Source organism: Copidosoma floridanum, unplaced genomic scaffold (genome assembly GCF_036245765.1).
Source record: "Copidosoma floridanum isolate Cflo_tuat_1 unplaced genomic scaffold, Cflo_Japanese_pri ptg000018l, whole genome shotgun sequence".
NCBI lineage: Eukaryota > Metazoa > Arthropoda > Insecta > Hymenoptera > Encyrtidae > Copidosoma > Copidosoma floridanum.
In genome coordinates this window covers 1,183,815-1,197,899 of record NW_028321895.1, presented here as the reverse complement: position 1 = coordinate 1,197,899, position 14,085 = coordinate 1,183,815, and the positions used below count along the sequence as shown (strand labels likewise).

General features: G+C 32.7%; 1 protein-coding gene across 3 annotated transcripts in view; it reads right to left on the bottom strand.

Annotated features, from left to right (window-relative positions):
* Positions 1-415: 415 nt before the first annotated feature.
* PCB (Pyruvate carboxylase) overlaps positions 416-14,085 on the bottom strand; it is a 953,241-nt gene continuing 939,571 nt past the window's right edge. For all 3 annotated transcript variants that reach the window (XM_089592494.1, XM_089592492.1, XM_089592493.1), the window contains one exon: positions 416-784. In XM_089592494.1, coding sequence (XP_089448620.1) covers positions 536-784 — 249 coding nt within the window. In that variant the 3' untranslated portion in view covers positions 416-535. The remainder of the gene's footprint in view (positions 785-14,085) is intronic.

Genomic DNA, 14,085 nt, shown 5'->3' with positions numbered 1-14,085 from the left:
TTAGCTTCAACTGATAAAATAAATATACAACAAAAATAAGCAGAATACGTATGACAAAGATCATTACTAGGTCGTGAAATAAAAAAACGAATTGAAATACGTAACTGCTACATTACATTCGACAGTAACGCGTGCAGTAGGTCAATGTTATTTCAATGTATGACACACTAATACCAGTCTATACATAGCACTCGGTGAAACTTAACACCACAATACCAAGTCAACAATTTAAAAGGAAAGCATACTGTAAGTAAGAGCAAGTAAGGCTTTTGGGCCGATGACTGGTTTTTGATAAACAAAAACTTAATTTAGTTGTATGTAGAAAAAATCTCCGGGGTTTACTCTTTACTTAAAAGTATGGACTTAACAAATTAAAAGTAATGCCAAATTTATGAGAAAAAATGTATAGTTCTTGTTTATGCATTTTCGTCAATTTTTTATTATAAAATATAGCCACGGACAATAATATTTTATTTTATATAACAAAGTACAAAGCAAAAAATTGTGTAAGTCTAAGCACTCTACTCGTGATGTGTTATTCCATAGTTATAAGAAGGTCATTGCCTTCAAGTTTTATTCCGATAGCAGTTTCAATACTTTTAATTTTACCAGCTTGGGGTGCCTGCACCACCATTTCCATCTTCATTGCTGAGAGAACCATGAGAGCAGCACCTTTTTCTACGATATCACCAATTTTTACATAAATGTCTATAACAGTGCCAGGCATAGGTGCCCCGATTTGACTTTTATCACTTTTTGAAGCTTTTGGATGGATATGCAGTTCCTGTAAGAATAAATATTAAAAGTAAAACTTTTGTACGACACAATGATATTTTTTAATAACAAATATGAAACTATTATTCTTGAAATATTCTTTCATCGATTTATATACGAAATCTTGGAAAGTAAAACTTTGGGACTGAAAATACAAACGTTTGTTGAACAACAAAGTTAAATATTGACTGTCACGCTTCCTATTTTTTTAACCACTCTTATCTGCTAACGGAAACAGAAGAGTAAGGGAAGGATCTAAGGAAAATTTAGTATATTAAATATATGGTATCACAGTTGTTCATGGTTCTTGTATCTCGGGGGCTTACATATAGACACCTGTATATTTAAAATCAAATTTCATTTGGCCAACAAAAATTCATCTAGTATCTAAGTTGCAGTGTAGGGCTACTGTTCTCTTTCAAACAAATGTTGTATTGGCTTTGTTTGAACTTGAATAAATATAAACTTATTTAAGTTTTATAACATATACATTTTTAGTTCTTTAATTTAGATATCTTCAATAAACTCTTATCGACAGTTCTCAGGTAATGGGGTTGGACATATTTTACCTTAACTAATCTTACAGGATAGAAAGATACAATTAAAAATAAGCTGAAATTTTTTTAAAATTTAGATCTTAAAATAACTTGAATATAAGCTTTGACTTTAAAATATTTTGACCATAGCAGATATACTGTAAATAAGTTAAGTTTCACAAGATAATTTGTTTATTGAATTCAATAGAAAAAAAATACTTTTGCATAGTGACTCTTTTTAGACGTTCGATGAATAGAAACTTATTTGATTCTCGTTCTATTTATTGATTCTTTATTTTCTATCCTTTTTGTGAAATTGAATATTTATAAAAATGCTTGAAACTAAAAAAAAGTAATAGTATTCTTGCTCATAAGCTGTCTTCTTCACATTATTGCTGAGTGCTTTCTAACGTACTACAAGCAAATCTGAATGGAGAAAAGTGTAGCCATGCTAACTAAGATAAATTGATTCATTCTTAAAATAAAAGTAATCAGTTCTCTACTTTGTTTCTGATTTAGCGCTTGATGTATTGAAGTAACAGTTAATTTTTATAAGTTTTTTTATAATAACACATGTCCAAATTTATGCAAAAAGGCAGTTTTTATACATAAAGCACGACTGACATGAGGGAATATATGATTGTTATTACCACACTGTGACAAAATTAGGTAATTTTCGGTGTGGGGTCAGTAAGATAGTCTATACATTCCACGGGACCAAGAGAGTCTTAAAATATAGTGATTATCACTATTTCCTTTAGCTTTCCCTCTAACGTCATTCGTAGGTCTTCTGAACAAGCTATTATTATATTAGTTTTTGAGATTAATGGCACTTATTTATCTTACACACAAAAATGATGGATACAAAAACATTATATTTTTCATAGATCTATAAGTTTGACATTAACTTTGTAATGTACTTTTCAAAACGAGTAAGTGAGGTAGAGGAAAATGATATTCTCCTACTTTTGGCACTTTTTTCTACTTAGAGTGCCAATTTGATGTCATAACTAAATATCTTAATTGCAAAAAACGTATATTTTGACAAGATCTATAAAAAAAAGTTGGAAAGAGGAGAGTTATTTTTTATTTACTTACGAGCACTTTTTGGATCATAAAATGCTTGGGTTACATCCAAGATTAAAATGTTTTACACAAAAAAGGTGTATTTTATAAAATCTACAACTTTTATATTTGATTTTATAACCCAAAACATAACAAAAATAATTTAAATAGAAGAAAAATGTATACTGGTGATTTTCAAGCACTGTTTGGCCTACAGAACGTTCAGGTTACTTCCTGGACAAAAGTGGTAAATACAAAAAAGTTATTTTTTAATTATATTAACAACTTTGTCTTTTACAGAAAACTTCGAAAACATCAAGTAACAAGGCTATAGCCAAGAAACTTTTTTTTTTTCTCTGAAAGTACTATCTTAAAATGCCTACGATCGTTTTTCTAAAATAGGAATCCTTGCAAAACGTAAAATATGAAGCTCTCTGTCAAATTTCAGCGCAAACCAATAAAAGCTGTATGAGTGTTAGTCAGAAAATTTGAATACTCTCATACATAAATACATATATACATACATACATACATACATACACACATCCAGACACACACACACACCCCTGATGCTGAAATCCACGATCACCATTTTTTTTTACCAAAATTATTTTTACACAAAAACAATAAATATCGATGGTACGTACACTTTTTTCTCTGGAAAAATCATAAGGCACTCTCGAGCATCCGTCGTACCTAAAAACTGCATAAGAAGAAAATTGTCCATATTTTTATTTTGCTTCATTAAAGAAAACTGTTACCTTATTATAAGGTATGTTTTTGAAAAACAATTTTCCACTTTTTGATAAATTAAACAGAAAAAATTTTAGTAACATTATCATTGGTATAACAAGCAATATTTGTGGTACATGTGTATCATCAAATTTATAGCCACATATTGATAGAAGTACTATTTATTGCACTCTCTATATTTTCTTACGATGACGTATTTTTCTAATTTAATTTTAAGAAAGCCAAAAATTATAAGTTTGGAAAAATGTGCTTATAAGCAATATATACAAATTATTGCTAGGCGTTTATAATGGATTTTTAATCATGAGTAACAAAAGTGGAAGCTTCGTTATTTCTCAGCTATGCCTATCATAAAAAGTTGGTTTAATATCACCTGCTCTGTCATTGTTCGTGGAAACCTTTTTTTCTAATCTATTGATTATATGATAATAAACAACGTATTCAAATATTTGTGAGCCCTTTACTCTAGATTTCTTATTGTAAGCAATAGAAGTCAACACTTGGTTGTTTCCAACCTATTCGTATATTGAAAAATCGAAGTACAATCACTTACTCCATCGTATTTACCAGCACACATTAGTTTTAATACTTTTTTTGTATAATTATCGCTGGCTGATGATAACTTTATCAGGGTCTTAGTTCTAGATGTTATATAATAAACATTAGAAGTCGCAACTTGGTTGTCTTCAAGCAAATGCTGACGATGAAAAAAAAGACTTTTTTTTATGTGTTAGTACATTACGATCTAGGCCAAAAAAATAAAGAAAGTCTTAGTTTGTCCGTATATTGATAAATGGACGATCTGAGGCTTCTTTATTTTTCTATTTCTAGCCGTTCTACGTATAAGACTTTCCGTACCGCTATGGCCAGGAAGTGATTACTATCATCCATGGAGCAGACGTACAGTACAATAACCAATTTATGGCCGCAGGTACGAAAATTTAATTCTAAACTCTTAGTCAGAACTTAGCTGTTTCCGTGCTATACGTATACTAGAATGTCAGCGGAGAATCACCTGTTCCATCGTTTTTCTGAGACAACTTCATGCTATTGCATTATTTATATAATACTTGTGTTAATTACATAAATAGTGTCTACTATTTTTAGTGGGACCTTCGTTGTAGATATTTAATAACAAACACAAGAAGTCAGAATATAATTATTTGTAAGCTATTTTTATGATAGACAATCTGTAAAAAATGACTGATTCCGTCCATTTTTCTGAGTCAGGGAATTTCAAAACTCCTGAGGATAACTAACATTATTTTCAGTTGAGATAATTTAATCAATAGAGAGGTGTTCTAAAGAATCAGCTGAAAATTTTGAAAGAATGCTGTTGTTAATTTTCTCTGCTGCATCATTTCTTAGTAAAATTATCGCCCTCTCACATAACCATTGGTGCCATTCGTTCGACAAATTTTCAGTATCCAAGTTAACTTCAGAAACTAGATCATCAACAGTTGTAATCAGTTTTCCAATTGATGAATCTATGATGATAAAACTGTTTTCGTTTTCTATCGTGCTGTTCCCAATTTTTAACTGTGTTAGAAATTCTGTGTTTTCTCCACAGAGATATGTTCTCATATTAGTACGTCAATAAAAAACTCTACATAAAGTCACAAAAATGATGACCTTAAACATTCATGAATGATATCAGTTCTAGTTTCACTCGGAATTACTGGTAGTGTCTGCCTTTAATCACCAGCAAAAACAAATGTGATGTTCTCCATTAATGTCTGGTTTGATCTTAGATCTTGTAATATTCTTTTTACTTCAGAAAGTAGCAGCAATGCCAAAAGATACAACATCAAAAAAAGGTTTTCCAGCAGATCTTGCTGTGGCCAACATTAGATTGATTCATAATGATTTTCTAGTTCCTCCATGAGTACCCAGAAAAAAGATTCTTCCACTACCATAGACACTATTAATTATATAGTCATAAGCTTGTTGTTGATTTGGAACCAACTTTGGAAGATTTTGCTCAACAAATTTATTCAAATAGTAACGACTGTAACGAAGTCTGATGGAATTGATCTAGAACTGTTGCATATAGCCTTAATTAAGCGAAATTCTGTTCTGAAAGATAAATGACCTTGTTTTAAGTTGAATTTTCTAAAAGAAAGTAACTCCTTTGCACCATTGTCGTTTAAGCATATTGCACAAAATTTAAGATTGCAATGGCTCGCAAAAAACTAAAATGATTACAAATAAGTCATGAAGATTAGAAGAAAGATTCTCAAACAAAGCAGCATATATAAGTGTCATTTTTCCATAGATCTTTATTTTCTAATAAACCAAGTTTGCAGTAGGCAGTTTCAAAAGTTGTATAAGTAATATTATCAACGATTTTAAAGAACTCAAATAAAGTTGGGCTTTGACCAAATTGGAGTAATATTTGAAGTTGGAAATCGGACGTACTTCAATTGGGTGGAATGAGTCGTATGAACTCTATCTACGGCTAAATTTTTTTTTACTCCTGGCCAGCCTGGAACATCCTTCCCTTGTTTTCTTTTCAAAAGGTTATTAGTGTCCCATCGGTAATAGCCAACAACTTTAGAATACTACATAGTTTCAGCAATTTCTATTACGCAAAGTTCCAAATACGCAGCAAACCTTGTTTTTCTTAGATTTTTGAGAATTTATTGAATATTCAGCTGATTGCTGTAAGCTTTTTTATAATTATTAAGGTAACATCCAAATGTAAGACTGTAGTATACCGTGCATAAATCTAAAAATTTTAAAAATGCTACAACTCTTTAGAGGAATAATTATAGCGTTCATTTGCATACTTTGCAATTTTCCCAATACTGACAACTAAAAAAGTAATACATTCGTTCCTTTGTTGATGTATTTGCAAACAAATTTAATTTCTTGTACTGAATGATGAAATTTTACGTTAATATGAGCAATAAAGCATCAAGAAAAAATGGGTAGTTAAGGTGAAACCCAGCAATTATCGATTGGTACATCTTTACCATGAATTGTAGCTGTAGAACTATGAGCTCTATCTACATATGATCTTTTACTATAGCTAGAATAGTCTTCATCTGCAGTTTGGGTTCCTTTTAAAAATTTGTGAGAATACTGTTGTATACACCTTTCATTATTTATACATGGTCAAGCTATGTTCAATTCACCGCAAGGCCACAGAATCATACTTTTTTTAATAATATTCGACAGCAAGGAATCTAAATGAGAATCTGATCATCCAGCTGAAATTATATTATCTATTTTACCTTGTTAATTTTTTCTTGTAAGCCATGAAAGTATTTGTGCATAAGGTAGCCCTCGTTTTTAAAATTCGACACTGTAGGTTCAAGCATTACCGTCTTCATATATTGATTCCTTCGTGAGAATACCCATAAGTTTCCTTAGTTTATAGTGGAAAATCCTTGAAATAATATCATACATCAGAGGATATTGAAAAAAGTCTTATAATCGGTGGATCTCAGAAAGTGATTCCAACTTCACAGGTTAACAATGCAGAACAATATCTCTGGGACCTTTTTCTTCATTAACTATTAGTGCAGTAACTTTATTCAACTTAAGCGCATTCTATTGTCCCTGATGCTCACTAATAGGTACGGTTAGCATGAATAAACAATTTTAAGTTTTGATGTTTATCTACTGTTCCTGATTTATAATTAAATTTAAAAGTCTTTATAAGGGGGATTGCAATCATGCATAGTTTTTTGTAATGATCTTATCAATATAATTTTTTGTGCTTTAGACATGAAATAAATTTGTCAGCCCTCTGGATTTCTGTCGTTTTGTGGTAGTTAGCTGCCTATCAAGTGCTACAATTGACCTTCAACTTTAAAAGTTCTTAAAATAAAGTCATTTAAGATTTAACGTCTACTATTCTCAAGGAAATATTTTGATGGAGGATGTTTATCCATCAACAACAATCTTACAAATTTTGTGGGATTTTCCGATGGATCAAGAGAAGTTTTACCACCAAAGTAACAAAATCCTGAGGTCTCATCTCTTTATTTTTTAGCGCCACAACAAGGGCAAATCCATATCATTCTATCTATTTAAATTCCTGGAAGATTTATGTAATCAATGCAAGTTTTAAATGTAAAGCTGATCTGTCACCCACATGAATATTTATTTATCAATTTTGACGCTGCTATTGCAATCTCAATAAATTCTCTGCGTCAGTTTCTTGACGTATTAAATTGTAAATATTTAAAACATGTGAGGTTTTTTTTTTGATTTCTGCTTTTGCAATCTAAGGCATTGTTAAAAAATTTAGTAACACGGCTTTTTTTCGGAAATTTTCTTAAATTTTAATAATATTTGTTCGTGAACTCATTTGACGATAGATATCCTTGAAAAGAGCTGGTGAAAAAGACTCAGTAAGATGAGCACAGACTGCAGAACTTTGATAATTCCCGGTTGAATGCTGAAAGTCAAGATTATAATGCACGGTCGTTGGTAACCAGGGTTTTCAACCCCACAACAAACAGCTGTGATTTTGACGTCTGTTAGAGAATAACTCTCTTGGTTTTATATTGGCCAGATTTATATAGCTCTACTATTAGTGGATGACTCGTTGTCCGAAGTCATTTCAAGATTTTTGTCTAAAATAGTTCTGAAAAATGTATTTATTGGTAAAATAGCTAACCATTTCATGGCCCTTAAAAAAACTATTTAGAAAGACTTAGTAAACTGTGTGCAGACTGTAAAGGATCGATAATTTCTGGTTAAAAGCTTATTGTTGAGAGGATGATGCAGCGTTATCGGTGGCAGAGATCCTAGCCTCACAACAAACAGCTCTACTCTTAACGTCTTTCAATGAAAGACTGACTTGGTTTAATGTCAGTTGGCTTCATATAGCTCTACTCATGGATGAATCATTGTCAGAAGTTGCTTCAAGATTTTTATCTGAAATAGTACTTCTTAAAAATATATTCATTCGCAAGGTGGTTCAACGTTGGATGACCTTGAAAAGGACCGATGAGATTTATGACAGTGTAATGAAGTTATATATTAATGATGGGCCTGAAAAGGACTGGCGATACTTTAAGTAATTTTTTACTCAGTTATTGACAGCTGGCTATGGGTTTATGATTCGACAAACCAGATCTAGTATTCTTTGAACGGCACATATCTGCCACATAACTTGACTCAGCCAACGGGAATCACGTAGCTCAGGTATCTAGACCCAGAGTAGCCTGACTCTTGCCAATATCGTCTAAGGGATTTAAGTGAATTAAAACGCAAAACTAGCTTTTTTGCAAGACTTTAAGCTAATTTATTGTTATTGTTATTGAATTTTTTATAGAGAACACTATGCGAAAACTATTTAGGAAAAGTCAAGAATCAGTATGCAAAGTTTTAGCAAAATTGGTTTAATAGATAGTTTTTACGATTAGCGATGACAATAGTTTTTGGGACTTTGCTTTATAAACTAATGAGATTAATTTTTTAAGTTTTTTACAATAATCTACGGAGTAAAATCATGAAACCCTACTATGAGGGATCATATTAGAGCTCATATTACATTAGAAAACAGCAGTCCTTATTATTTTTAAAAATAACTAGAACTTTAAAAAAATGCACCTATAAAATTAGATATTAAAATACCCGATAAAAAAATTTGAGAAGCCACCCAGAGATTAAGTACGTAACTCTACACTGTGGCTTTTAGCTGTTATTTTTTAACATTACTGCTAACTAATTACATATTTCAATGACTTACGTGTCCTAAAGAATTGTTCTATTTATAATTTTGCAATACTTTTAGTGTTGTTTCTTTAGAGGTTTCCATGTTTTTATTTTGCAGATTGTTTAAAAAAAAAGTACCAAAATTAACTATATAGTACATTAAATACTAAAATAGTACATTAAAAAATACATAGTGAATTGTGTTTTCTCGATTATTTACGTATATACCAAATAATAACGTGGAGCTACATTAGGAACTTACGATAGAAGAGCTCAATAAATTTTGAATATAACAAAGCTTTGAGGCTTAAACTTCATCAAGCTATTTATATAGTTAAAAAAAAATTAAAGCTGAAATGAACATTCAGTCGCAACATACTTTTTAGAAATCATCTTTCTTATCAATTTTATTCAATAAATAAGTATGAAACATTGAGTAGGCATTTATGTAATGTACTCAAACTCTACTATACAGCATGATATGTAACGGTGGCATTTCCCGAGAACCGCGTGTAGAGCGATTTTTTCTGATGCGAACCCCGTTGGAATTAATTTTTTAGGGCAAATAGCTTTTAAATGGGAGCCGATTGAAAATACGTTCCAAACTACCCCTAAATGAGGTTGGAAAGCTATAGCGCGCCCGCATGAACTCGCGACGTTGCCATATTGTTATTGGAGCCTAGTCGGTAAGCAGTGAGAACTATATCCATGTACGCACGCAAGAGCGTCAGCTACTGCTGGTAACTTGAAGGTTGGATATAAAAATTTTTATACCTTAAGGTAAATATTGTCTGCTCTTTATGTTGTCAGTTGTTTATCCACGCGCTTACTGTCTTTCTCACTCTCATGTAGGACAAAAACATCTTTAAATTTTTATACTTGAGTAATGTTACCTCGAATGAAAGTAAAATACCATATCAGTAGGGATTTTTTCACTCTACACGACAGTATTTTTGCAAAAATAGTCGACCTGTCGGTCAAAAATATTGTTGTTAGGTATGTCTTGCTTACGTTCCCGAATATGTCGTCTGTACACGATTTAGAACGAGTCCATTCATAAATTGCAATAATCCAGTACCTGGGAAGTGCCCGGGAAGTACCCGCCAAGTGCCCGGGAAGTACCCGCCAAGTACCCGGGAAGTACCCGCCAAGTACCCGCCAAGTGCCCGGGAAGTACCCGAGTAAGTGCCCGGAAAGTACCCGCCAAGTTCCCGCCAAGTACAATACAGTCGGGTACTTCCTTCGGTACTTCCCGGGCACTTCCCGGGTACTTCCCGGGCACTTCCTCGGGTACTTGGCGGGTACTTTCCGGGCACTTACTCGGGTACTTCCCGGGCACTTACCGGGTACTTGGCGGGTACTTCCCGGGCACTTCCTCGGGTACTTCCCGGGCACTTGGCGGGTACTTAGCGGGTACTTGGCGGGTACTTCCCGGGCACTTCCTAGGGTACTTTCCGGGCACTTGGCGGGTACTTCCCGGGCACTTCCTGGGTACTTGATTATTGCAATTTATGAATGGACTCGTTCTAAATCGTGTACAGACGACATACTCGGGAACGTAAGCAAGACATACCTAACAACAATATTTTTGACCGACAGGTCAATATTTTTGCAAAAATACTGTCGTGTAGAGTGAAAAAATCCCTACTGATATGGTATTTTACTTTCATTCGAGGTAACATTACTTAAGTATAAAAATTTAAAGTTGTTTTTGTCCTACATAAGAGTGAGAAAGACAGTAAGCGCGTGGATAAACAACTGACAACATAAGGAGCAGACAATATTTACCTTAAGATTTACGAAACTTTTTATATCCAACCTTCAAGTTACTAGCAGTAGCTGACGCTCTTGCGTGCGCACATGGATATAGTTCTCACTGCTTACCGACTAAGCTCCAATAACAATATGGCAACGTTGCGAGTTCATGCGGGCGCGCTATAGCTTTCCAACCCCATTGAGGGGTAGTTTGGAACGTATTTTCAATCGGCTCCCATTTAAAAGCTATTTGCCCTAAAAAATTAATTCCAACGGGGTTCGCGTCAGATAAAATCGCTCTACACGCGGTTCTCGGGAAATGCCACCGTTACATATCATGCTGCATACAACTGTGGATTTTCAAACGCTTTCTACATGCTTTTGTCTATTACATAACGAATGTCTTGTGAATTGAAAGGTTGCAATTATTACTGTTTTTGTTAATTACCGCATCTTAGCCAAGTTGAATCCACTAAAACCGTTTTAGTGTTCATTTTGTGAGCTATACAAAAAACTATTTCTCAAAACAAAGCCTTATTTTATACGTTGAGCAAAATTAAAAAATTAGTAGTTAACCATTTATCAGTCTTATTCGGTTCTTATAATAATAAAAAAAGTATGTATTGCAAGTTGCACATACTTTTTGTACGTTTTACTTATGAGGAAACATTTTTGATTTCCTACTTGTAGTAGCATAAGTATTTGTATGATTCATTTTAACTAACATAATTTTCACTTGTTTTTCCATAAATTTTGAGTAATAACATTTTTTATACCGCAAAAACCCTGTGTTCTCAATATTTATTGTTTTTATCAAACTATTAAGAAAAAATGTTATTAATACATTTCATAAAAATTACGGTAAATAATAGTTATTATTTTTTCCAAATATTTTTCAGCATTACATAAGTTATTTTTAAATTATTTTTTTGCAATTAGAACACTTATTTCTTATGACGAGGCTTTGCATACGTAACCACTCAGAGAAGTAATTAAACTTTATGTAAGCAATTCTTTGGCCTCAAAATCCATACAGTTATCCCTGTACTATCAATTTTTTTATCAGACACCCAACTGTCTTATGCAATTTTCATGGATAATTTTTACTTCAAGTACCTGCTTCTGAATTGGAGTTGAATTCCGTAGCTAGCGTGTTATTTAGCCTTGATTATTTTTGACGAAATCAGCAACATGAAAATGTTCAGTACATTTTTCAACAAACCACTTAGATGATGCTGCTTAATCCAGGATTCTGCCACATATTTTTAATTTGCAAAATAAGGGAATTGCCATGAATTGATTAGGTGCTTGATAGTAGCCTACATTAGGTGTTGTTTCACACATAACACAATATATTTTAAATTTTGTATTAGGTAACTTAAGATCAAATTAAATTTTACAGTTTTACGAACGCTAACGTCTCTATTCATTTATCTATCATATCTTTTATATTTAGTGTAAAGTTGCTAGTATGGCTCTTTCCAAAGATTTATGGTATACAACGATTGACCTTTCTTGAAAATTTCTTAATACGTTTTATTACAATTTTTTTTTATTATTATTTTTATCATGATTTATTATTATTTTTACTATTACTATTATTACTATTATTATTATTACTGTTATTATTGTTATTAATACTACTTTATTTATTATAACTATTGTTTTTATCATTATTATTATTGTTAACATTTTTTCCTGCTGCTTCCTATTTGAAAATTTCTTACATCACATATATTTTATCATATGTTTTCTATTTTACATCTACTTCTATGAGCGCTTACGAGTCTATTAATGGTTATGTGTATAGTCAGATCTGATATTGTGCTCCCCATCTTGCTTATCTACTTTCAAGTGGGGTCAAACAATAACATGATCTAGGAATACGGTGGAGCTCAGTAGTTGATGATCGGTCACACTTGTTACATTTGTGTATATACATTTCACTTGTTTGGGTTGAGACGAGCTAATGTGTTTATACATTTCACTTGTTTGGGTCGAGACAAACTTAGAGGTATGAATCCTTTTCTGGTGATGTATTACGCATGTAAGTTTTGACTCTGTGATACTAAAATTTGTTAGTGTTCTTCCTCCCACGTTTTATCGACTGCTCCTTGTTTAAATTCCATTATATAATAAAATATGGAGAAGGAGTTATATGGAAATTTTTCTTGCTGCTTCCACACTTGATGCTGTCGATATACCAGTGTATTTGCTTTTTTTTTGGTGCTCCTCGCTGTTTTTCCTCAAAAAACAAACAAAAAAACCTTCTTAATGACTGGAGAAATTGTGATTTTCAATGTGTTCTCGTAGCTGTTAAAATTCTTGGAGCTGAAATTACACGCGTGTGACAACGTGGTTCCTTGCATGAGATTTAACGCATTTTTACCAAAATTTGTATCTTTATAGGTTATAAAGTGAAAATTTGTGAAAACTGATAGCACCGTCAGAAAGCTAAGGAAAAAGCGTATGGAGATTGCTGCTTTCATGATTTTCAAAACACTTTTCTCAGGCTCAAATGACGAGAAGAAAAAGACGTCTTTTGCGCGCACGCAGCCTGTCTGCGGTGGTGCTGGGGCAGTTGAGAAAATTCTCTTCATATGTATCTGTTTGTGGATCGTTAGGGGGCCCATGAAAAATTTTATTGCAAATTCAATTCATTCCTATTCAATGGTTGAGATTTGCTTTTCTAATTCCTTTTTATAGCTCCAACCTTTTGGTGGAGCTTTTACCATGCACGCTTTTTCGATTTTGTCTATATGAGATATTCTTCTTTCGGCCTCTTTCTATAGTCTTATATTCTCTTTTTAGATTGCTCTATAGCACATGTAACATTTCTTCCTTCAAGAAATATTCAGTATTTATTTTGCGGTCACAGTAACTTTTTGATTGGTACTTCACCCGAACTTGGTTCTTTGCTGTGATAGTTTTTATTAATTTCAAGGTGTCAACTAACTCTTTGAAATATTCATCGGAAGTCTGGTTCTTGGGTGGCAGTTTGACATAAGATAGCAATCTTGCTCATATTCTGATGATTCGTTAGACTGTATAAGTGCATGCACATCAACAACCGTTCGTTATAGTGCATATTTTGTTCTACGTAGGCCTTTATGTAAGCTGCAAGAGTAAGATGTGTCTGCTTGTTAGAGCCATTTATTTGTTGATGGAATGTTATACTGCTTATTTTATCAATTTCAAATAATTTTGCGAGTTTGTCCATGCTTTTTTTCATTAAATAAGTACATCAATTTGATAGTAAATGTTCGGAGGGTCCAAAGTATGTTATGCACTTATTTGTGATCCTTCCTGATTTTTGATGATTCAGCCAGTCGTGCACAGATAGTATGTGTGTATTCTGGCTACTGAGAGTTCACTAACAGGTCCATAGAAGTCCATAGAAACTTTTTTGAACGATCTACTCAGTGTGTTGGTAATGAGCATGGCTTGGTTTGTTTTAACTTGGATGAGTTATGAGATACGAAGTGCATCCAAAAATTACTTATCTTACATCTGGGTGCCTGTTTCTTCA